The 22,520-nt window shown below is 51.5% G+C and overlaps 9 protein-coding genes across 9 annotated transcripts; 6 read left to right on the top strand and 3 right to left on the bottom strand.

Moving 5' to 3' along the window:
• Nucleotides 1-111: 111 nt before the first annotated feature.
• COCSADRAFT_168483 (uncharacterized protein) lies at nucleotides 112-944 on the top strand (the record flags this gene model as incomplete). The annotated part of the gene is made up of 3 exons (XM_007698774.1): nucleotides 112-155; nucleotides 209-816; nucleotides 868-944. The coding sequence occupies 3 exons, from the start codon at nucleotides 112-114 to the stop codon at nucleotides 942-944; spliced, it is 729 nt and encodes a 242-aa protein (XP_007696964.1).
• A 433-nt stretch (nucleotides 945-1,377) lies between these two features.
• On the top strand, nucleotides 1,378-3,876 carry COCSADRAFT_287815 (uncharacterized protein). The gene is made up of 3 exons (XM_007698773.1): nucleotides 1,378-2,037; nucleotides 2,090-2,376; nucleotides 2,424-3,876. Exons 1-3 carry the CDS (start codon nucleotides 1,810-1,812, stop codon nucleotides 3,700-3,702), a joined length of 1,794 nt encoding a protein of 597 aa, XP_007696963.1. The 5' UTR covers nucleotides 1,378-1,809; the 3' UTR covers nucleotides 3,703-3,876.
• A 2,897-nt stretch (nucleotides 3,877-6,773) lies between these two features.
• On the top strand, nucleotides 6,774-7,321 carry COCSADRAFT_136055 (uncharacterized protein). Its single transcript, XM_007698772.1, has 2 exons — nucleotides 6,774-7,131; nucleotides 7,193-7,321. The coding sequence occupies exons 1-2, from the start codon at nucleotides 6,864-6,866 to the stop codon at nucleotides 7,315-7,317; spliced, it is 393 nt and encodes a 130-aa protein (XP_007696962.1). The 5' UTR covers nucleotides 6,774-6,863; the 3' UTR covers nucleotides 7,318-7,321.
• Nucleotides 7,322-8,063: 742 nt separating this feature from the next.
• Nucleotides 8,064-8,498, top strand: COCSADRAFT_157665 (uncharacterized protein; the record flags this gene model as incomplete). Its single annotated transcript, XM_007698771.1, has 2 exons — nucleotides 8,064-8,364; nucleotides 8,443-8,498. The coding sequence occupies 2 exons, from the start codon at nucleotides 8,064-8,066 to the stop codon at nucleotides 8,496-8,498; spliced, it is 357 nt and encodes a 118-aa protein (XP_007696961.1).
• Nucleotides 8,499-8,732: 234 nt separating this feature from the next.
• COCSADRAFT_352114 (uncharacterized protein) lies at nucleotides 8,733-9,693 on the bottom strand (the record flags this gene model as incomplete). Its single annotated transcript, XM_007698770.1, has 1 exon — nucleotides 8,733-9,693. The coding sequence occupies one exon, from the start codon at nucleotides 9,691-9,693 to the stop codon at nucleotides 8,833-8,835; it is 861 nt and encodes a 286-aa protein (XP_007696960.1). The 3' UTR covers nucleotides 8,733-8,832.
• Nucleotides 9,694-9,875: 182 nt separating this feature from the next.
• On the top strand, nucleotides 9,876-10,981 carry COCSADRAFT_63073 (uncharacterized protein; the record flags this gene model as incomplete). Its single annotated transcript, XM_007698489.1, has 2 exons — nucleotides 9,876-10,061; nucleotides 10,124-10,981. Coding segments are annotated over 2 exons (1,044 nt in total), but the record flags the coding sequence as incomplete, so codon positions are not given.
• Nucleotides 10,982-12,189: 1,208 nt separating this feature from the next.
• On the top strand, nucleotides 12,190-16,904 carry COCSADRAFT_178960 (uncharacterized protein). The gene is made up of 3 exons (XM_007698769.1): nucleotides 12,190-13,111; nucleotides 13,168-15,792; nucleotides 15,845-16,904. Exons 1-3 carry the CDS (start codon nucleotides 12,251-12,253, stop codon nucleotides 16,760-16,762), a joined length of 4,404 nt encoding a protein of 1,467 aa, XP_007696959.1. The 5' UTR covers nucleotides 12,190-12,250; the 3' UTR covers nucleotides 16,763-16,904.
• Nucleotides 16,905-17,064: 160 nt separating this feature from the next.
• Nucleotides 17,065-20,794, bottom strand: COCSADRAFT_188039 (uncharacterized protein). Its single transcript, XM_007698768.1, has 2 exons — nucleotides 20,360-20,794; nucleotides 17,065-20,304 (listed from the first exon to the last, which is right to left on the bottom strand). Exons 1-2 carry the CDS (start codon nucleotides 20,563-20,565, stop codon nucleotides 17,250-17,252), a joined length of 3,261 nt encoding a protein of 1,086 aa, XP_007696958.1. The 5' UTR covers nucleotides 20,566-20,794; the 3' UTR covers nucleotides 17,065-17,249.
• A 1,029-nt stretch (nucleotides 20,795-21,823) lies between these two features.
• COCSADRAFT_287749 (uncharacterized protein) lies at nucleotides 21,824-22,510 on the bottom strand. Its single transcript, XM_007698767.1, has 2 exons — nucleotides 22,310-22,510; nucleotides 21,824-22,261 (listed from the first exon to the last, which is right to left on the bottom strand). Exons 1-2 carry the CDS (start codon nucleotides 22,410-22,412, stop codon nucleotides 22,062-22,064), a joined length of 303 nt encoding a protein of 100 aa, XP_007696957.1. The 5' UTR covers nucleotides 22,413-22,510; the 3' UTR covers nucleotides 21,824-22,061.
• Nucleotides 22,511-22,520: the final 10 nt, after the last annotated feature.

Genomic DNA, 22,520 nt, shown 5'->3' with positions numbered 1-22,520 from the left:
CAGCCTGTCGCTGCGCTGCGCTTCAACATTGTCCTTTGGAACTTGACCATTTCGCCCACCCACTTCCACGATTAGAATTGATAACAAGCGGCTGTCGCGTGTATATATACAATGGCGGCGCTAAATGGCGAGGATCCTTTCCTCCAGGTTCAAGCGTGAGACGGCGCCCTACAACCCCCATATACGCATCATCGTTAACCCGCAATAGCGATGTGCTCACTGCACTCGACAATGCGCGACCGTTGTTCAAGTCCTATCTACGCATCCGGTCATCGGCATCTTCAGCCAATAGCCCTGAGCTCCGCGAAGCCCGCAGCGAACTCGAGCAGACGCTACAGGACCTCAGCCAGGACCTCGAGGACATGGTGGAGAGCGTCAAGGTGGTCGAACACGATCCCTACCGCTTTGGGCTTGAGATTGATGAAGTCGAGCGCCGGAGAACTCTGGTTAGGGATGTTGGGTACGAGATCGAGAACATGCGCGAGGAGCTGCAGCAGACGGTCCAACAAGCCAAAAACAAGGGCAAAAGCACTGCAAACGGCGACGTGTTGCCCGACCCAGACACTTTTGAGGACGAGGACAACTATGCTGCATTTGAACAGGAGAGGCAAATGGAGTTGATGCACGAACAGGACGAGGCGCTTGATGGTGTTTTCCGTACCGTTGGCAACTTGCGCCAGCAGGCCGACGACATGGGCCGCGAACTCGAGGAGCAGGGCGAACTGCTTGCCGACGTTGACAATGTGGCTGACCGGGTTGGTGGCAAACTCCAGACAGGCCTCCAGAAGGTCGGCCATATCATCAGGAAAAACGAAGGTATGTTGTGTGGCGCAAATGATTATCACAATACTGACTATCTCTCTCAAGACTCGTGGTCCAGCTGCTGTATCGGCGTACTAATATTCGTCCTTATACTCCTACTCGTCCTCCTTCTGTTCCTCTGAAAGCGCGACAGGAATATGTCTCTCACCTCGGCCCGGCCCGATGCATGTCTTCCCGCATGCGCGTGTGCCTAGCTTCCAGCACCTTCAGAGAGCCTGCTGGCTCACTTTGCGCCTGCGATGTCATTATTATATCCTCCTTTCAGCGAGTCGAACCATGCATTCTACACTTGGCTAACACGAGGTCAAGCTGCTTTTCACGCACTTGACTTCGCAGCTCTATGCCTGGCAGTAATGACGACAAACTCCGAGAAGCCATCACAAACGTGATTTAGTCTGTGATCTCAGCTACTTGGCTTAATTTGGACTATGCTATGCTCCAGGGTATCCCTCCGGCGCTTGCATAATCGCTTTCCCGACGTGGTAAAGTCGCAAATGTGCTTCGCAAAGCCTCTTACCCAAATATGCACGAATCGCATCTAGAAGAGCTTGCATCGTAAGCAAGACTCGATACGAATGGCATTTGGTAGTGCTGAAGAACTGTGACGGTTGTCAATCGTTGGTGGGTACTGGCAACACCACGTTCACTCATGGGTTTCACGATCGCCAACACGCGCTGTCTCATCATCGTCCATCTCTTCAATCCACTTTTGTAAACAATTGGCTGGGATACCTGGCGTCACATCACATCGTATAGGGCTGAACTAGTCATGTTGCATACGTAGCGTTGCTTCTGAGACGCAGCCGGTGTGAGATCTTTAACACATTCATGCAACCCTTCAAGGAAACCCACCTTAGTCATTAATTGCAGCTTTCCCGTGCTGTTCAATCCTCTGCTACTACAGTCGCACTGTTTTAACTTTGCAATCAATGTATTGGCTCAAATCTAGTTGTCTCTCTCCCGCCTTCGTACGCTCCCGTTCATGTGATGGCTGGACGGGGTCGCAGCGGTAGCAACGCTGATCAGTCATCCACAACGACCACCGAAGCCCGTTCGAAGGGCACGCGCCGGAAGATTTCTCTCGTTTTCATAACAGTCATTCTTAATATACTGCTTTGGAGTGCTATCATTTGCATCGCCGCATCCCTCTATCAGATCATCTCAGATCCATTTAATACTTCAAGTTACGCCCAAGTGGCTTTAACGATAATATCAGTATGCGGTCTTCAATCTTTAGGTACACACGATCATATACTAATATATATAGGCCCTAGTGACGATTGGATACACCATCTTTCACTCGATTCTTTCACTGAAGCAAAAGCTATGGGAGCAGCAACGGCGATACTCGGTCGCCATGAAAAGGAATTCTACTGTTCCTACTCGTATAGCAGGATCAATGTGTGCACTCTGGCTGCTGACCTCCGGTTGGGACATGATACTGGTCGCAAGCACACCTGTCTGTTTGCCAATGGCGCCGGGGCTGGACAGTTCGGAATATGGCCTCACCTGTCATGTTAGTCGTGTGGGAATAGCATTCGCGGTAATCTCACTGTAAGCAGCATCCTTGCACAACCATATATATGCTAACAACCTCCAAGTGCTGCGTCAGTTGCCCTCTTGGGCATTCTCGCTGGGGTTGGCCGCCCGTTCGAAGCGCATTTGCTCAACCATGGTTACCAGCCGCCAATCGAAGTGTACTCAAAACCCTATACTCCCGGACCATCTGATTCGGTGGTTGTCATGTATCAATCTAACGAGCATTTCGAAAGGCCAAAGTCTTTGCATGAGATTAAAGTCTCTGATCCTTCGAACGCTGATTCAGATTTACCCAGTCCTGAGGATGCTTTGCTACGTGCAATCATGTCACCTCCTTATACAGTGTTTTCTCCTCGAAGAGGTGTTTTCACGTCTCATCATACGCCACCGCCCATTCCTGCCGAGTACGCTGCTCCACGACGAAACTCATTACCTGGCACCTTTCGAGTAGCAAGCCAGCCACACAGATACCAAAAGTCACTTGCAAACTCGTCGCGATCTTTTGTATCTGGTGTAGTCCCAGGCTCTATACGACAATCATTACCTGCGCACTTTTCGACAGCGACATGGCGCGTTGCCCATCCCAACCCAGCGTCACTAGCACTATTAGCTCATTCTCATCCCGAAGTTGTCAACCGCAGGTTTTCCTCCTATCAGAGTCCCTATTCTCGCCATTCGATGACACTCACCCGCCCACAACGCCTGAGCTATCATTCAGCTACTCCAAGTGTCCGTTCACAATCTGAACATACAGACTCAGATCGCCGAAGTAACTCGTTATCGAGAGCCAATTCAAACGAAATAGCGCGTGCCTTCGTGAAAGGTCTACATATGCCCGCACCCGCCCATCCCACCAACCGCCCTCGCAACATCCGCATAATAACTACCCTCGACACCGGATCCACCGAAAAACAACTCCACCGCATGAGTGCTCCCCTTTCAACTCATACCACACAAGACTCACCACCAACATTCTTCAACCCAAACAGACCCTACATCCGCAGCGCCTCCCCAGGCTTCCTCAGCTTCTTCAGTCCCGACACCAGTCCCGTCGACACCTCTCCTACGGACCCCAGCCCCCCAACCACCACCCTCACCCCCACCACCAAAACCAACCACAAAATTCCACGCAAACCCATCCCGCTCTCCCGTCGCCCCTCGGAAGCCGCAAGAGCCATGTTCAGCAACATGCCCGATGACTTACCGATTCTTCCGCGATCGCCTAGATCGCCTGGTGCGACGATGCTGGTTATGATGACGCATGGACCTGTTAAGCAGAAGAGGATGAGTGTATACGAGGAGGTGAAGAATAAGCCCTTGCCTCGGATTGCGATTTTGTAGGTACATAGAAGAAATGTGTGGTTGATGGAGATTGACTTTGCATTTTGAGCGAGTTTTTTTTTAGATATCGGGAAAGGGAGTTTGAGAATGGTGGTTATGATGGCGTTATGAGGTTGTTTGTTTGGAACTATGTGTATAATGCATAATGACTCTCATGTCTTCTGTTTTTTCTTTGGTGCGTTGCTGGGAGGAAGGAGGGGGTGTGTTCTACGGGATGCGAGTGTGAGTGGGGAAGGCGGTCCGCTTGTGCGTCCAAATGATATGCGGGCTTTGCTGATGCAAAACGATTGGTGGGTTAGAGGTGGGTGTTTTGCGTTATTGGGTTGATGTGGTTGGCGTGGGTGTAAGATGATGAGGTGGCGTGGCTTGCTGATAGCAGGGGAGACGGGGGTTCTTTTGGCTATGTTTGGCTGGGAGTGTCCTGGTCTGGAGCGAACAGTGGTTAGCCATGGAACGAGTGAAGAGAGCCACAATGTATATTTGGGACAGAGGTGGCGTTTAGTGATGAACGCTGTAACATGAAGGGACAATCGTTCCAACTGTCTTTTCGTGACGTTCGTCGTGCTGAAACATGGCGCATATGGGGCCAAGCTGATAGAAGCTATCTTGTCTTCTAGAAAACCATGAGTGGCCGCTGACCTACCTACTTGAGCTAGTAGCGTGTTTCGAAGCCTTCGAGAATACAATTAGTGATGCTGACAGCCCGAACCCCACGCTAACTATCTCAATTCACTTGTGTTTGTAAGGATGCGGTGTTAAATAGACACACACACACACGCAGCGGGCCCCATCGAGGTATCACGAGCGTTGTGAAGGTGTCTGTAGCTCCTAAATACGTACATACTCGCTGCTACTACTATCTGCCTATTGATACACGGTCTGGTCCAGAACCCACCTGCTGCAACTGAGCTCGAGGATCTGTCCTTCCGATTCCTTGAGCTCAGTTGGACTATCAATGGCTCTACCGGATTAGGCTTAGTGGATACATTCCCCCGATCCTCGATACCAGATTGGGTTTAGAGAACCAGTCCCCCCGATCCTCGAGCTCAGTTTCGGCGGGGTCGGACTACACCTATGAGTGTCGCAGTGCCGTCTGAACTGACTGTATAGTATTGGGTTTAGGGGATCTATTCTGCGGATTCTCGAGTTCGGCGGGTGGACTATGAGTCTCGCAAGTGTTATGTGAACTGGCTCTACTGGATTGGGTTTAATGGATCCGTCCCCCCCGATCCTCGATACCGGATTGGGTTTAGGGAATCTGTCCTCCGATCCCCGAGTCTGAGAATGGCGCTGCACCAACAGGTTCAGGAGGTCTGCAGGTGAAGCATTGCTACTACTGGATTAGATTTAGGGGATCTGTGAGACAGATCCTCGATACTGGATTGGGCTTGGAGAATCCGTCCCCCCGATCTTCAAGGATCGGGGGGATAGATCCTCTACACTCAATATGGCTTGGAGGATCTATTCCTCTGATCCTCTAAGCTCAGTACGGTTTGGAGAATCGGGGAGACTGATCCTCGAAACCCAATCCTGTATCGGTGATCTACTTGGGGACCTGCCGGTGCAGCGCCAGTCTCAACCTCGAGTGCCAGAAATAGGCTAAAAGGTTGTAAAAGGTGGGAGGGAAGAGGGCCCGAGTTTGAAATTGAAGGCAGAAATGTCTAGCAGTGATGTTGAGAGGTATGGTTTGGAGGTTCCAAGGCATTATGCTAGAGCTAATGCCGATGCAATGAGATGTATCGTAATAGTCGTCATAAAGCACTATGTCAAAGACGCAGATGCAAGTGGGTCGCGATGAGATCTAACTGCCTTTGCTCTCTCCTTGCGTTGTATTGCTAGACAGACAGCGTGCGATTCATGGCTGTGCAATGTGAAAGTGCCAGGTAATATGGTGTTGAGTACCCACAAAGAGCAACAAAAGAGATCTACTTTACATAGTCTACACTAAATGTGAGCTCAAAGATGAACAAGAAAGATCTTCCCTGCTCAATGCATCGTCGGATACAAACTGCACCTGTCACAATAGCCTCAAACATCCTCGCCATCAAATGCATCACCAAATCAAAGACATGTCCCGCGCCAATGAGCTCGGAGATCTCCAACAATTGTGGTATGCAATGCGGTGAAAAAATTCAGGCCTCCCACTCACGTAACACAATAGGTAGATGTTTTCTTGCTACAATGTGCACAATGTGCAATAGGATCGAGGAGTCGCCTATATGCCACTACTACGCATATTGGCCGAGGCTCACCACCAACACAGCACCAAGAGTTTACTGAACAACAAAAGTATGATACGACACTCATTACACATCAATGTCGCAGTTTTTCCCTAGTTAAGGCATAGTGATGATGACAGTTCAAAAAGGCAACCAGTGGCGTCTGACAGCCAAGACTAGATCATGACCTCGACTTGCCTGTTCGTGTAACATATGTAAGATCCCGCGTGGAGAACCGCGCGTCAGTGTGCTGTGATGTGTGGGTTGTCCCTTAGCTCCATGTTAATGCGTGCGTTGGTTCGGGCGGATTTTCTGTGCATGCGATCGCTGCTGGGGCTTGACCTGGTATTCGGATCGATCCTGCAAGGTCAGTGGTGGGCAGATAAGAAGGAGTCCAATGCAAGATCTGTTTCTCGATCCAGTAAAAATGATTCCCTTAACTAGAATCTGTTGGTGTAAGTGACCATCGGACAAATCAACAGCATCTCCTTCGCAGTGTGCTCCAATCTTGAGCACAACTAACAACGCAACTCTCCAGCCATGAATCTGATTGCTCATTATCCCTACCATAAAAATTCTTCTCATGTCATGGAAATATCCCAGTATCACCTGACCACCCCCAGTTTTCCACTGCTGATATCAGCTCAGCCTGCACTAAAAACTTCATCGACATCATCTGCTCTACATCCAACCAACATCGCCTCGAGAATCGCTGCGCCACCAACTATTAGCAGGTGGAAGTCAAGAAACGTCACCAATGTTGGCGGAAGTCTTCTTTCACGACAGGGATATAACAGAGCAGTACGTAAGAAGATTGCGAGCAAATATACCATATAAAGCAACGCATCTTCCACCCACATCTCTAGAACACCATCTATCCAGACACTTCATCTTACACTATAATCACCTCTCCAATCAGATTCTCAGATCCCAATTTTCAAAATGCAATTCACAACCCTCACTGCCCTCTTCGCCACCGCACTTGCCGTGAGCGCCACCCCCCTCCAGCAAGACGTCACCAAGCGCCAGGAAGGTGGCGTCCCCCGCGTCTACGCTCGCTTCTACAACGACGGCGGCTGTGGTCCTTCTCCCTGGGCCGAAGACACCGTCTTCATCCAATCCGAGACGGTCGGGCTGGCCGGATGCCAGGATCTGACTGTTGGACCCTTTGCTAGCACTTTCTTTGATACCAACAACTTTAGCAGGACTGGTGAGTTATATATCTACAAGGTAATAGGGGAAGAATTGGAAATGCTAACTGAGATTTACAGTTCGCTTCTTCAACCTTCCTTGCTCCCAACTTACTTCTACGACGAGTGGAAACTTTATTGATATTCGACCTGGTCAGCAGCCCGGATGCCAGAACTTGGCTATCCGGTCTTGGATTACTTTGTAAGTGGCTCGCATCTTTGTTTCTTAGATGCGGAGTGCTTGTGTGGAAGGGAGGAAGCTGGGCGAGGATGAGAGCGTGGGGAGTGGGAGAAGTTGAAAAGTGGATGAGTGATGGTGGCACAGTCGGGTCCAACACTCCGGCCAGTTCCACCATGGGTGTTTTACTTTCCTTGTTTCATAGTCACTCGTTAGTATAATAATAGAGATTTTGGGGACGCCCCCCTTTTTCTAATACTTGTTAATGCGGTTTTCAGAAGTGTGATGTAGTTGTAAAAGGTAGCCAATTTTTCTTAGAGTAAGATTGCGTGAAATGGAGGTGCGGAGACTCAATCGCGAGGATTCGTTTGACTCGAAACCTTGCTGTAATATTAGAAAGTGTTAGTGAAAGACCCAGATACCGTTATCCGCGTTGAACCGCTACCAGCTCCTATCACAAGTTGGTGAGCGCTCATTTGATTGGCCTTTGATAGTGGTCTTAGTGAAAGAACTTCGTGAAAACCTGCATGTGATTCTGGCTCCGTGCCACTTTCTCGCCTATCAAGCATTCTTTTGGACTCACTCGTTTGTCCCTGACAAAGGAATCCACACCGCCGCATACCCCATCCCTTACATATATATTCCTCTCCCGCCTCGATTTTTCTTCTCTTGCACTCAATTCATTACGGAGTAATCCAGTTTAAAGGAACGCACATTGCGATGCATTCCGTTTCCCCCATTATCGCCTTCAGCGGATTCTTCATCGCCAACACCATGGCCGCACCTACCAACCCCCCGCTTCCCTCTCTCGCCATTCCCAATCCTAACTCAACCACCTACGAAGCTGATCTCGCAGCCGTGGTGTCTTATGCTCGTTCCCACCCCGTTCCGGTCACTACCATGGACACCACCACTGCTGCCGCTTCCATGAAGGCGTGCGGCGTCTACACCAAAATCGCGAGCCGCTTTACTACCCCCGCGTACATGACCGGCATGACCTGCAGCAACACGGCGGAGTTGGAGCATATGGAATACTTTTCCAATTGGTATTGCGGATTTTGTATTGTCTTCCACGGTAAGTCCAACTTTATGAGCACAAGATCAAACTTCAGACTTAGAAGTGCGAGGTAGTTGGCTGATGTGGGCGATACAGGCCGTGCTTGTCGGGGCGATATTCGCTGGAGCGGTGGATCGAATTTCCCCCCCTAACGATAGGCACCCTGTCCATGGTGCTCAGAGTTATTTCTGCTACTAGGAAGATGGGTCGAAGTGACAGGTTTGGAAAATGAACCCTGTTTTGGTTTGCTGGAGACAAGGTCTGGAGGCATGGCAGGATTGTTCAGGGTGCTCGAGTTAGTGCTGATCTACAGGGGTATGGTTAGAGACAGTGAACCAAGTCTACACTTGCTAAGTCATGGCCTAGGAATGGTTCTCTGGAAAAAAAGAGAATAAACAGGATGTATACTCCGAGATTGGCCATTGAATAAGTAGATATTTCGAACAAGATGGAATCCTACACTCAATCTCAGGGCGTTCATGTCATTTACTTCTTGCCTTTCTTCTTCGTATCCCCCTCTTTACTATCCTTTGCGAAGCCACCCAATACCAGAGCCTCTCTTGCCGCGGTGTTGATGATACGGAATCGATCTGGGCCAAGCAAGATTCCACCGTACCACCGAGTAACAATAACCATTACGTTCCATACGTCCATGAGCTGCATTAAATGCAGCATACGCGAGCCAGCAGCGGTCTCGCCATCGTCATCGCAGTCCTGGTAGCTCGTGTCGTTGGGGCCCTTGATGCGCCACGCAGTCATGTTATGAGTCGCGCGAGCGGCCTTCTTGTCGGTCGCAAGAAGATGTGCAACATACTGCCTAGCCTGGGCTGGAGACGACACTGGTGCTACACGGGCTAAAAATACTGACTTCTTTTCGGTAAGAGCAGGTGCAATGATCCATGGCGGCTCCGGTCCAAGATCGACTGTTGGGTCAGGGAAACTATGGACATCGTGGTCGTCTTCTACATTTGTATTTTCATGCTGGTCATGCAATTGAAGATCTCCCTGCTCTTCGGCTTGCTCTAATGCTTCTCTTGCCTCTTCTAGCAAATCGTAGATGCACGCTTCTCCTGGTTGATATACTCGTGCGAGGACGTCTCGCACTACATCGACAGCCCGGCTGCCCATACCCTTGGGTACATCCTGGCCGACAGACTGAGTCCCTAGCACTGATGGAGGGGCATCTGGATAGTCTGCCGGAAACTCTATGCGCAGGACAATTGAAGGCAGAGATGGCAGCCGCAAACTGTACAGTCTCGCATGCTCATCAATAGGCGACAGAGTACCTTCGTCGAAGATGGCGTTGAGGGAGGTAACCTCATCTTGGATGGCGTCGTTGGTGGACATGGTTGTGGTGGCTGCAACCAAATTGGTGGGGGTGGACAAGATCGGCAGGCACGCTAGGCTTAGCGTCTTGTGCGCGCAACAGTCGTCCTGGTGGAAACATTACTGTCGCGTTCAACTCCCAGTCTCGTCCAAACTCGCCTCTCAGTCGAACCTCTGTCGCATTGCTGTTCATATCGCCTATCATGGCACCCAGCGATGATGCCAAGCGCGCGACAACTATACTGACGATTGCACAGTTGAAGTTCAAGCAGGCCATCAAGAAAACAGACAATGAAGACCGGCTGCCGCCTGTGTCAGTGGAAGTCAGCTCGCAACTCTTCAGCGGCATAAATGCTGTTCTTCAGCAGAACACGCGCGTGAACGTCCAGGTATCCTACTATGAAGCCATCGACCACATGTACCCGGGAGCAGACTAATTCGCCCACCGTAGAAATGCACAGAATGGATTGTGAAGCACATAGCTCCCTCCAAGGCCCGCATCGCTCTTCTCGGGGACTATCTGATTTCTGTCTCAAAGTCCATTGTCCTAGACCTGAACAATCCCGTAGTGGCAAAGAAGGCAGTCCGGAACCGGATGGACCTTTTACTGATTGTCAACGATGTTCTCCATACTGACAAGTTTCATCGTCGTAGTACCATGAAGCAGGGCATATTCAGCGACGTGTGTGGGAGTTTTGTCGCTGAGCTGATCGAGCAAGCCGCCACGTGCATAACTGAAAAGGACTCGCAACCCGAGAAGAAGCTGAAAGCCATTATCAACTACTGGGCTGTCAACCAGCTTGTCAGCGCAGATTGCCTGAAACTATGTAGAGACAGGGCAGACGAGGCACTGTCTATAGCGCATGGTGGTACGCCGGTTCGAAAGCGCAACTACCTTTTGCCCGAGTATCATGGCGATAGAACGGCCCCATGGTACGATCTCCCCGCCTCGTATATGCTTGAGCCCATGATCAAGTACCCGAACCGCCCGATCGACCCTTCGCAAATCAAAATTCAGAAGCTAGACAAGAAGCCAGTCTCTCCACACGTCCGCAATCTACTCGACAATTTCTTCGAGAAGATTGATCTCAAATACAGACCGACTGGCGACAACCCAACTGGCGAGACTGCAAGATACAAACTGTTCTTGGACCCCATGGGGCAGCTGGTCAAACAGGACAAGGAAACCGGCGAGACAACGACGGTAGCGAACGGCTACGGGTGGTCGATGAAATTTTGTCAGGATATGCAGAAGCATGGTTTTCCAGAGGATATAAAGGTCGCACGGGAGGATATCGAGCGCATGGAGGGTGGTGCGCAGTTTGCTTCAACCAGGTCCACGGCTCGTGACGCACGACGCAGTCACCGGTCGCCTTCATCAGATTCAGACTACAGACGAGGACGGCGACATTACAGTCGGAGCCGTAGCCGTAGCCACCATGGCTCCGAGTCGTCTTATGGTAGCCGTCGATCACCTCGACGGTCAAAATCCGGCGCTAGGATGCAAGAACACCGCAAATACTCCCCCAAACCAACACATAAAGGCCATGACCAATCTCGACAGCCACCAAGATCACAGGATCGAGACGGAGGCCAGCGTGAATCACAGTGGAGTGGACCAGGGGGTCAGAACAGAAGCGCTCATGGTAGTCCAGGTATCCAACCATACCAGGCTTCAGCAATGCCACCCCAAAACTTCGGACAGTCGTACTCTCAATCGCCTCAGCCATCATTCAATGCGCCTGCCTTCTCGCCGCCACCGGGCCAATTCCCGATACCAATGCCGCCCTTTGGGATCCCACCACCACCTCCACCGCAATTCCAGGGAGCTGGTGCTTTCGTCCCACCCCCTCCCCCACCAAACTACACAGGCCCGTGGCCTCCTCCGCCTCCAAATATGAGCGTGCTACCAAACAGTTCACAACATGGCAATCAGTATGGGAATAGCAACAATGGATCCTATAATCAGAACCAGGGTGGTTATCAGGGGGGACGTGGTTATGGTAGCCCGCAACGTGGAGGCTACAACAACAGGGGTAGTTGGAGGGGTACTGGACGTGGTGGGCGATATTGAGACTCAGCTACTTTTACTGTAATTGTATACCTGTCCGCTCTATTTGGATGTTTTAGAATCAGACCCAGTGTGTGTAATGGTGGATTGAAGCAAACTGCGCAGAGCGACTGCTTTTCCAAAAGATCTTAGATTTAGTTGATTCAAGGTTCCTTCTATATTACCCATTCGATATATATCACTCGTTGTTGTCTATCTTATTTATTTTATAGAGTACGCATTATGCAATCTTATATAGCGAAATAAGTGAGTGAACTCTTTCTCAGCGGTGAGGTGAGGTGATGTCACTCGTAAAGGCCGAGAACAATACGCACCGGCACGCAATCACGCGCCAACGCGTTCGCGTGATTCGCGACTACGAAGGCCAACCAACCAACGCCCGGATAGTCCCGCCTTTACCACCATGGTTACTCATTGAATATCACCCATTATTCCCAATATATTACCACTCACCATGGCCACAGACTGTCCAGAACTCACCACCAGCGGACGGCGTTGCGTGTAGCAATGGCGCAATCTACTAAGAGAAAGCGCACTCAGACCAGAACGAAGCCGAACAAACGACCCAAATACGTCGATTCCAACAAGAGCGAAGCGAGCGGCGACGACAATTCCAAGCTTTGGGAGGCAGAGTGTATTCTCGAAGAACGCATTGTCAAAGGAGTCAAGAAATACCATATTAAATGGAAAGGCACCGACCCGAGCACTGGAAGAGCGTGGCCAACTACTTGGGAGCCCGAAGAGAACGCGAACGACGAACTGGTGGCAGATTGGCTGCAACAACAGAAAGCGCAGAAATCAGGTGGTAGCAGAGGTCGCCCAAAACAACGGGCAGAGGCAGAGGCACAGACACAGACATCAAGGCGCATTCGCAACTCGCGGGTCATTGATAGTAGTCCAGAGTCCACCACCCGCTCTTCGTCCACTTCGAAGCCATACACTTTGGAGCCCCCCACATGTCCCCATAATAGAGCTGTCTTGGGAAACCCATCTAGCGCTACGAATTCGCTTGTTGGTATTGCAGCGGCCCCTGGACCAGTCTTGTGGGTTTCACCTCGCATACGTATACGTCGACGTAGACAGAGTCTAGAGCGAGACGAATTCGAGCGCGTCTCTCAAATACCTTTATCACAACCTCCTTCTACACAAGAACCTACACAGACGCACAGTCAAGAAACCGACCTCGACAGTTCACAGCTCATTTCTGCAAGGCCAGAACCATACTCATCCGGTATCGTTCCGGACTCGCAGAGCTCTACTGGTGAAGCTAGCTTTATACCCATCACACAACAAACAGAAGACACCAACCAGCAGAGTACTGGCTCTAGCAGAGTGCTGGAAGAAGAGAACGGTCTTGCAGACGGCTCGGTGCGTTGGCAATGTCACATGCAAAAGTGGCTTGTTTTGCTAACAGATATACACAGGGGCTTCTTGAAATCGTCCAAGGAGCGGCGTTGCAGGTCATCTCACCCACGAGGTCAATTCCAGAAACTATAGCAGACACAACAGTTGTAGACTCACAGAGTCAGCATCAAAGAGTTGCAGATCCGGGTGCGATTGAACTTGTGCAAAGCCTGTCACAAGCTGGACAAGCGACAGCTCGAAATCACGTGGAATCTGAAACTGTCCAAGAGACCCATACCGGTGCTTCGCTTTCTACTGGACAGAACACATCAAGTACTGGTATACAACATCAGCCCTGGGAATACGTTTCTCAGACACAAATATCAACGGAGGCTGCGGAGAACGGTCCGCTGGAATTTGTCAATATAGAAGAGATTCCTGTATCACCAAGGAACTCGTCTATACTCGGTGACTGCCAGACGCCTCAGGCTGACAGACGCGAGGCAAACAGCGATCTTTTACCAATTGCTACTGGTGACTCTGGTGAGGTCACGCAACCTGACGTAGTCCAGCAACTCGGTAGTCGCGATAGTAGTCAGCCAAGCCTGGTCGAGCATTCAGATGCAGACGACGATCAGTCTCCATTCTATTCCCAATATCCAATCCCTGATTTCGCGCAACAAGCACATTCACCGAGATTAGCTTCCGAGCCAGATTATCGCATCGCCAGGTGTAGTTCGCATCAACCTGTAGGTGTTAGTACGACGCTAGAAGCCCAAAACAGCCAAGCGCTGCTCGCTGGACCAGGTGCTCCAAACAAGACCACCTCAGATCCGGCTTACAACCCGCCACACGAACTAGTAGCATTGCCATTGAACAGTCAGGTCTGCGACAACAATTTGTCCAAACAATCAGTGATATCGAAACCTGTCCGCAGCCTGTCGCCTGCATCGGAAGCAGACCCGGGACCAAGTTATTGTTTAGAGGAGCGCGAGCAGAACGCGCAAGTCGTGTCTTTAGAGCCTATCCTAAGTACACAAGAGGACACGGTTGACGATATCCGAAATACTATCGAGAAGGATTACGCCGATGATAGGGCGAACTCAGAATCACGCCACGACTCTTCCCAAGAATCACCAGAACGACCATCTCAGCCCTTGGATCACAGTTCATCTCCAGTCCCATATCCACCAAGCCACTCGGTGAGAACGCAAGAGCCACAAATTCCCCCAAGGCCCTACACTCCCGTTCCAACATCATCTACATCCAGCATGGCGGGTGAAAGCACCGCGGACATTGTCAAGCGACAGTTGGAAGAGGCCTTGGCTAAGCAAATGGCCGAGAGTCCTTTCGTCCCAAGGAAACGAGCCAACAGATCATCTACTGGGGCATCTCTCTCAGTAGCTGAGGTTTCAGCCACTCCGCCTAAGGCGAGCAGATTGCTAAGGACAGCCGAACAAGAAGGCACACGATCTCCCTCGGCTGTGCCAGACCGCTCGCCAGCCATGCAGGTACCCACCTCGCTAAGGACGGTTGCATATGCTCCTAGTGTACCCCAAGCGGCGTCCCCACAGAATGAAACCATGGCCTCAACATCGGGTGCTCATTCAGAAACCGCTGATGCTGATGCTGATGCTGAAGCTGCGGCAGCCACCGAGTCCGCGGCACCAGATGTACACCCGTCTGGAGGCTCCGAAGACATGGACGTTAGCGATGCAGATGACGAGGACAGTGAGAGCCTATTGAACGACGATCTGCAGCTTGCAGAGCAAGAGTTCATTGTACCCTTGTTTATCCAAGGACGACAAAGTGACATGTACTCTCAGCATATTGCGCTCAAGAAGGACATTTTGGAAAAATTTCTTGAGGACCCCCACAGCGTGGAGCCAATCTCGCAAGTGGAAGAGATTCTGACATACCTCCGCGCAATAGAAACACACATCGACTTGGTCTTTGCTGAAGCTGGGTCTGGGCTCTTGAACGATGAAATGTCGATGACGCAAGCTGCACATGCCGCCCAATTTGGTATGGAAAACTCGACGAAATTCAGGTTTTTGCATAAGCTGTTCCATCATTTACGGGATTCCGACATCCAAAAGCACGTCGTGTTGGTCACTGAGAAGGACGATGATGCACTCTTCAACATTCTTGAAACCTTTTGCGAGGCGAAGAACATCAATTACAACATGCTCACCAGAGGTCACTGGACGGATCCGACAGAGGTGGAGGGAGAGTTGCAAGTCACCATCATCCCGAGCAATGCATCTTCCGTGATGCGCCCTGCTGATCTCATCATCTGTCTCGATGGCTTCCAAGATGCGACACAGATCCGCAAGAAGAATTGGGCCAGGTATCCCGAACGCGAGGTTGTACCAGTAATCCATCTTGTCATTCCTAGGACTGTTGGACACATTGAGCGCTACATCGCACCGAGTCTGGGCCCAGTAGAGCGTATGCATACTATTTTGGCAAGTTTAGCGCACGTTCGCCCAGACATTGGTAAGGCTATTGATGAAGACACACCACGGGACATCGTTTGTGCATCCTTGGTTGCTGAATGGCTCATGGACACAACAGAGGGCGCAGAACAAAGCTGGCCAATACCATCTATCGGTAGTATCAAGGATGTTATCGAGTACCAGACGCAACTATCACAGCCCTTGGCGAACTCTCCAGTGCCTGAACGTATCAAGCGGCCTTTGTTGGTATGTATTGTTACCAAAGATGATTGGACCGGCATCGTTAACATGTGTATAGGACAAAGAAGAGCTTGATCCTTCGAAGCGGATGCGGTTCACTCCTCAGCCACAACCACTTCAAAGCTCTGGTTCAGATCAGAACAATGAGACCACGCGTATCAGCGACTCCATGCCTAGCGCTGCAGCATATGAATCAAATCTGCAGAAACGTCTAGCTCAACTGGAGGAAATGTACCATACTGAGCGTGAAGCGCGCAGAGCAGAAGAGAGACGCTTCCGCGAACACGAGGAAATATGGGACAAGCAACAGACAGTCCACGAGAACCTGGCGCGCGAGTACCGACTCTTGCTAGGCAAGCAGCAAGCAGCAGAGAAGAAGCTTGAAACCCTACAACATAGCAACACTATACTCACCGAACGCCTTACCACCCGCACCTCTGAGCTGCGTGAGCTCGAGAAACAACTCGAAGAACAGCGCGCAGCGCACCTCCTCTCTCCCGACGCTCAAATCGTCGAAATAACCAAACTCCGCAAAGACCTCACCACAACCCACCAGGAAAAAGAAAAAGCAATCAAAAACGCCGCCACAACCGACAACATGCTCGAATACACGCGCACTGCATATCAAGACGCGCAAAAAGCAGCCGCAACAGCAAACACGCGTATCGCTGACCTCGAAGCCCAAGTCGCTAAACTCACCCATGCTGCTTCAGGCCAAGCCGTTAAACTCAAAACTATGCATCTCGACCGCAATTACGAGGCCCAAGATCGCAATATCAAGGCGTTGAAGGCGGAGTTGGGCATTGTTATGAAGGCCCTGCAGAATAAAGAGGAAGAGATTACAAGACTGAAGAGTATGGGGAGGCCCGGTGTAGGGACGAGAGGCACGAGTGCGACGCCTCAGCCTAAGATACGGTCGAGAGCTGGGAGTCCGAGTTTGGCGGGGGGTAGGTTGTCGAATTTGAGGAATGGGTGATTGATGAAGGAATGTTTTTGGGGGGTTGGGTAGTGGAAGTGGTTGATTTGGTAGGGATTTTAGAGGAAAGGAAGCAGGAGCTCCAGGATCATGATGTATATGCTAGAGTTAGAGAATTATTATTTTGTTCTTGTGGTTGACTACGGTTTTTTTCCCCTTCTGGCTGCCTGTTTCTTTGGAGTATCTGTGATGTGGATGGAGTTTGGGCAGCTACTTTGCCTTGTACATCTCATCCATATACGGTCACGACAAGCTCAATTTACAAGACAAACATTCACAGGCACAAACGATGAGAATCAAGATGGCATCAAACACAATTTGATTGGATTTGGCTGAGCACAAGGCTCATCGCAGCCACATATATCATAATTCATTCAATAGTACCTAAGGCACTATGAGAGAGAGAGAGAGACCAAGGTCGATCTAACAAAAAAGCACAACAATACATGCAACAATTTAGTACCAAAACTAACCAACTCTTTCCTCTTTACTTCTCCCTCATGACAGGGGCCGCACCACCAAGACCAGCCCTGGCCTCGGCGTCCTCACGACTAATGACGCGATGAGCACCAGACCAGATACCAAAGCTGCGTTTGATGGCCTTCCAGGACTCAATAGCCGAAATGTAAATGACGACGCAACCAAACGAGACGCCCCACTCCCAGGTGATGGAGGCGTGCTTGAAGACCTTCTTGTTAATGACGGGGAGGTAGACAATAGGGAAGACGACGACAAGACCGGCCATGACGGCGAAGAAGAGGAAGCGGTTACGCCAGAGGGTGGGGAAGACGGAGAGACCCTTTGGAGCACCATGCGAGGAGTTGGGGTACATGTTGAAGAGGGAGCGAGAGAAATGCTTGACTTCCCATGCTGTAACAAGCAGAAGTAAGGTGATGGTTGCGTAAGTGGTTGCGCGAGCGCGGAATGCGACGTCGCAGGTGTCGTTGAAGCCTTCGTTGCAACCGTGGCCGAGGTCGCCACCGCCGGGGCCAACGTAGGCGACAATGGCGAAGGAGAAGAGACAGAGGGCACCCATGAAGAAGCCGTAGATGAACTTGTCGGTGATGAGCTCGGCGGAGAAGACACCCTTCTTGTTGTCATGGGGTGGGCGGAACATGCTGTCTTCCTGTGACTCTTCAAGACCAAGACCGATGGCGAGGAAGGACGAGGTAATGAGGTTGACCCAAAGAATCTCAATGGGGGACAACGGGAAGACAGAGTTGTTGTCCCGATCCTTGAACGCGAGACCGATCAGGAGAAGGATGACCTGGGCAATGTTCGAGATGAGAAGATGCATAAGGAACTTCTGGATGTTGTCGAATAGACGTCGGCCTTCTTCAACAGCCTTGACAATGGAAGCGAAGTTGTCGTCGGTGAGAACCATCTCAGCGGCATCCTTGGCGACGTCGGAACCAGTACCCATAGCCATACCGACGTTGGCTTGCTTGAGGGCTGGCGAATCGTTGACACCGTCACCAGTCATGACACAGAAACGACCCCTACGGTGGAGGGCCTGAACCATCTTGACTTTGGTCGTTGGGCTACATCTGGCAATGACAAGAGGAAGAGTCTCCATGGCATCGACCTCTGCGTCAGTCATCCTATCAAAGTCCTTGGCGACCATGATGGCTGAGTCAGGCGTGAACTCGTCGATGATTTCCACATCCTTGGCAATGGCTTTGGCAGTACCGGGGTGGTCACCAGTAAGCATGTGAACAGTGATACCGGCAATCTTGCATTCGCGAACAGCACCCTTGGTCTCAAGGCGAGGTGGGTCGTAGATGGCGACGAGACCGAGGTAGTTGAGCTTTGATTCGATGACGTCACGTTCAGAGATGTCGGCATTGGGTTGGAGAGGCTTGTGGGCAATGCAGAGAACACGCAGACCTTGGTTAGCCATGTTCTCAGCGGCTTCGAGGATGTCGGCCTTTTCTTGCTCGGTAACATCAAGGGCGGGCATCATGAATTCAGTTGCACCCTTGGTGTAGACATCCATATGGCCAGTGTGGTTGTCCTTGTAGATGACACTCATCTTCTTAACCTTGGAGTCAAAGGAGAACTCGGTAGCAAGATGGATGTTGGAGGTGGCGAGGACTTGTTCTTTGCCCATGTTGAAGCGGGAAGCGAGGATGTGAAGAGCCACTTCAGTAGGCTCACCATGAGCTGCCCAGATTCCCTCCGACACACCCTGCATGATGGCAGTGGGCGGGCGGGAGATGGTGTCAATGGTAGATGCGTCGGTGTCGCGTTCATCTCCGCTCGTGGCATGGTCGAAAGCAGCTACTTTCTTGTCGCTTGAAGGTTCAATGCGTATTTCGGACGGTGGGATGACCTTTGAGTTGTTGCACAGAGCGATGGTGCGCAAGAAGCGGTTGAGGTAGGCGTCTGGCCTGAAATCATCAATGTTGATGGCCTGGTTGTTCAGAGCGATGTTACCGCTAGTAGGGTTGTGGGGATCAGTGATTCCATCAACAGTAAATGTTCCGGAACCACGCACAAGAGCCGTCTTGGCGACCATGCGACCTTGGGTAAGAGTACCAGTCTTGTCGGAACAGATGTTGGTAACACCTCCGACAGCTTCAATGGCGGACTGGACTCGAGTGATGACGTTGGCCTTTGCCATGGCCTTGCCACCAACAGCGATGGTGATGGTGAGGACAGCAATGAGCGATTCTGGGATGACGGCGACGGCAACACAGATACCATAGATGAGGACCTCACTATTAACATCCCACTTGCTTGCAGAGAAGACAATGATGGCAAGAAGGATGGCGAGGCCGAATAGTAGAAGAGCAAACTTGCTCAGTGTGATCTGGAGGGGGGTTCCAACAAGACCGAGGATGGTCTTGCCACCGTTGGTGAATCGCCTGAGGATGCGGACCATGAGGCTTGAAGACTCAGGGGCGGCATCCTTCTTCTGGCGAAGCATGGTGGCAATCTTTCCGACCTCAGTGTTCATGCCGGTAGCGACGATGATACCGTGACAGCGTCCAGAGGTAACCTCACTGCCTGAAAAGGCGAGGTTGGTTCGGTCACCAGTGGCGAGGTCATGGTCGTCGAAGACTTTGAGTGGAGTCTTCTCAACGGGCGCGGATTCTCCAGTGAGGAATGCTTCGTTGGTGTATGCGTTGACACCGTCGATGAGGCGGATATCGGCGGGGACAATGCTACCGACGGACAGTTGCACAATGTCACCAGGGACAAGGTCCACTGCTTTGACTTTGATGTCGGCAGTGCCGTTGCGGGTGACGGTGGCTTCTGGGGCAGTGAGCTTCTTGAGGGACTCGATGGTCTTCTCAGCTCGGTAGTCCTGCCAGAAGCCGACAACAATGTTGAGGAGGATGACTGCAGTGATGACGCCACCTTCGATGTAGTCGCTAATGCCAAAGCTTATGGCCATGACAATAATGAGAACGAAGGTGAGACTGTTTGAGATTTGCCTTAGCAGAATTTTCCACATGGAAAGCCCTTCAGCTCCCTTAACCTTGTTAGGGCCATAGAGCTGGAGGCGAGATTCCGCTTCAGCGTGAGAGAGTCCATGGCTAGGGTAGTGGTTAGCAGCATTCTTTGGCAGAGACGATTATAAGTGAGGCCTACTGGACGTCCACTCGCAGTTGCTCGGCAACCTCTTCGGAGGAGAGGGTGTGCGGAGCGTGGAGTGCGGGCGCAGTGTCGCCATCGCTAGGGTGTGGCTGGTGAGGCCTTTGGGTTGGTGCAGCATGCGGTTTCTTTAAACCACATATAGGGGGTTCATCGACGTTGGGAGAAGTCTCCTCGACGTTAGGCAGCACAGTTTCACCCATTCAAGTATATTTGGTAACACTGGTAGTGTGTTGGTGGTAGAGAGGGGATCTAGGGAGCCATGGCGGGGGCATAGTTATAAGTGGCTTTGCCCTCGTCGCTTGCTCTCCAGGCGATGGCGGGGTTGACGACGCTAGGCGGGCAGCGTGGGTCATTCCAAGCGTGGGGATGTCTTGGACGAGCTCATTGACGGCGCCTCATTATTCGATGCATGGGGATGCGCCCCAACAGGTGGTGCGTTAGCGGGGATGGTTACAGCGACGAGAGCAGTCAGGTGATGCGTCGGCAAGGCAAACGAAGCCACTGATTTGGCTGTGCATGTTACAGGTGGCATCTCGCAACGAGGCGGACCAGGCGTGATTGCTTGGTGACAAACGATAAGAGGCTTGGCTAGCGGAGTCCAAGAAATTCCGTCGCCGATTTACGGATGCAACGGGGCAGATGGGTGGCTGTCAGCGGCGATGCCACGATGCCCAGACTTCTAGGCTGTTGGCATCGAAGCATCCGTGTGCACCAAACAAGTTGGCCTGCAGCTTGTTTTTCGCGCGAAGATACCGATCCCGTCCCATTGTCGTTGAGCCCTACATGTGCATGGGAACCGGTTGAGTGCTGCAATGATGTTGCACAAGCACGTCGTCCATCCGGCCGTCTGTCGTCGCTGCGAGCAGCTTGTACGCCTACACGATGCGAGGGTAAGCAAGCAATATATCCATAGCCCGTGTACACAGTGCTAGCTGCTGACTGCCACACTCGCTACACACCAACAGGCTTGTCCTTTGGCTAAGGCGGGGAATGGCGAATCAAGCGTGTGGCAAGCCGTCGCAGCCAGAAATAGACCCGCAGGGTATTCTTCCTTTTGCATAGCGATAGTGCACAGCCGCGGGGGATGCAACTGCAACCGCTGGGGAACTCATCGCGCGGCCGGATACGTCGAGGGCTGTCGCGGACAAATGAGCGATGATGGATGCGGGGAGAGTGGTGTCATGCTCAGCTGTTGAGCCAAGCAACAGCATTGGCAGCATCGAGACAGGAAGGTGAAGACGCCAGAGGCTCTGATCGGCCGGAAAACGTCTTGCGGCTCTGCGAAGGTCGGAACGTTGTTGCAAGGCTTGCAGCTTGGGAGCTTGGGAGCTTGGGAGCCGCTGAGAGATGGGGCTACACCATGCCTCGGGTCACGTGCGTGGGGATGCGGCGAACAGCTGGCGGGTGGGGGGTCGCCGTTGTCGCTCTGGCTCACATCTCCCCGCACATTCTTAAACACACTTGTGGGCTCCAACCTCCACTGTCATCCATCGCACTCCCTCGGACGGCATCGACAACACGGTCATGTAAATGCAAAGAGAAAAAAACCAATCGCTTTTGATTGCAGCACAAGTATCAGAGAGCACGCCAAAACAAGCCCCACCACACACTGCCCATCGTGTGCACCCATCCGTGTGCATCACGGTAAAAGTTCACTTATAACGCCCATTGTAAAGATGCTCAGCCTCGCGCCCCCTCAAATCGTTCGTAACGACTCGGCCTCTGACATGCTCGAACTCGACGAACGCCTGGGTGCAAGCTGGCAGTCGGCCTCGGCGAGCGCGGCCTGCATTGAGAAGCCAAAGGTCGCGGCCAGGTATTGCGCATAACGCATGCGGTACGCCTGTGCCGGATCTTGTCGGGGCTTGTGCAGCTCCTTCTTCTCTAATGAAATACCTGCTGGACAGATTAGACTGAGGCTTTAGTACGATTGATCAAATATACCCGATGCGGGATGGAGAACTATTGAGGGCGTCGTTGTAGGTGACAAGGTAGGTGAAGATGAAGCGGATGAAGAAGCCGACGAGTTAAATGGAAGAGCAGGCATGATGATGATGATTATAATGATGTGCAGTGCTAAATTTGATAGACGATGATTGTGTGGATGGATGATGCCAAGTGCTTGTTGTATGCAGCGGCTGATTTGGCAAGTATC

Source organism: Bipolaris sorokiniana, assembly GCF_000338995.1.
Source record: "Bipolaris sorokiniana ND90Pr unplaced genomic scaffold COCSAscaffold_3, whole genome shotgun sequence".
NCBI classification, from domain to species: domain Eukaryota; kingdom Fungi; phylum Ascomycota; class Dothideomycetes; order Pleosporales; family Pleosporaceae; genus Bipolaris; species Bipolaris sorokiniana.
The sequence above is the reverse complement of the archived record's forward strand: the minus strand, read 5'-3'. Positions and strand labels throughout refer to the sequence as shown.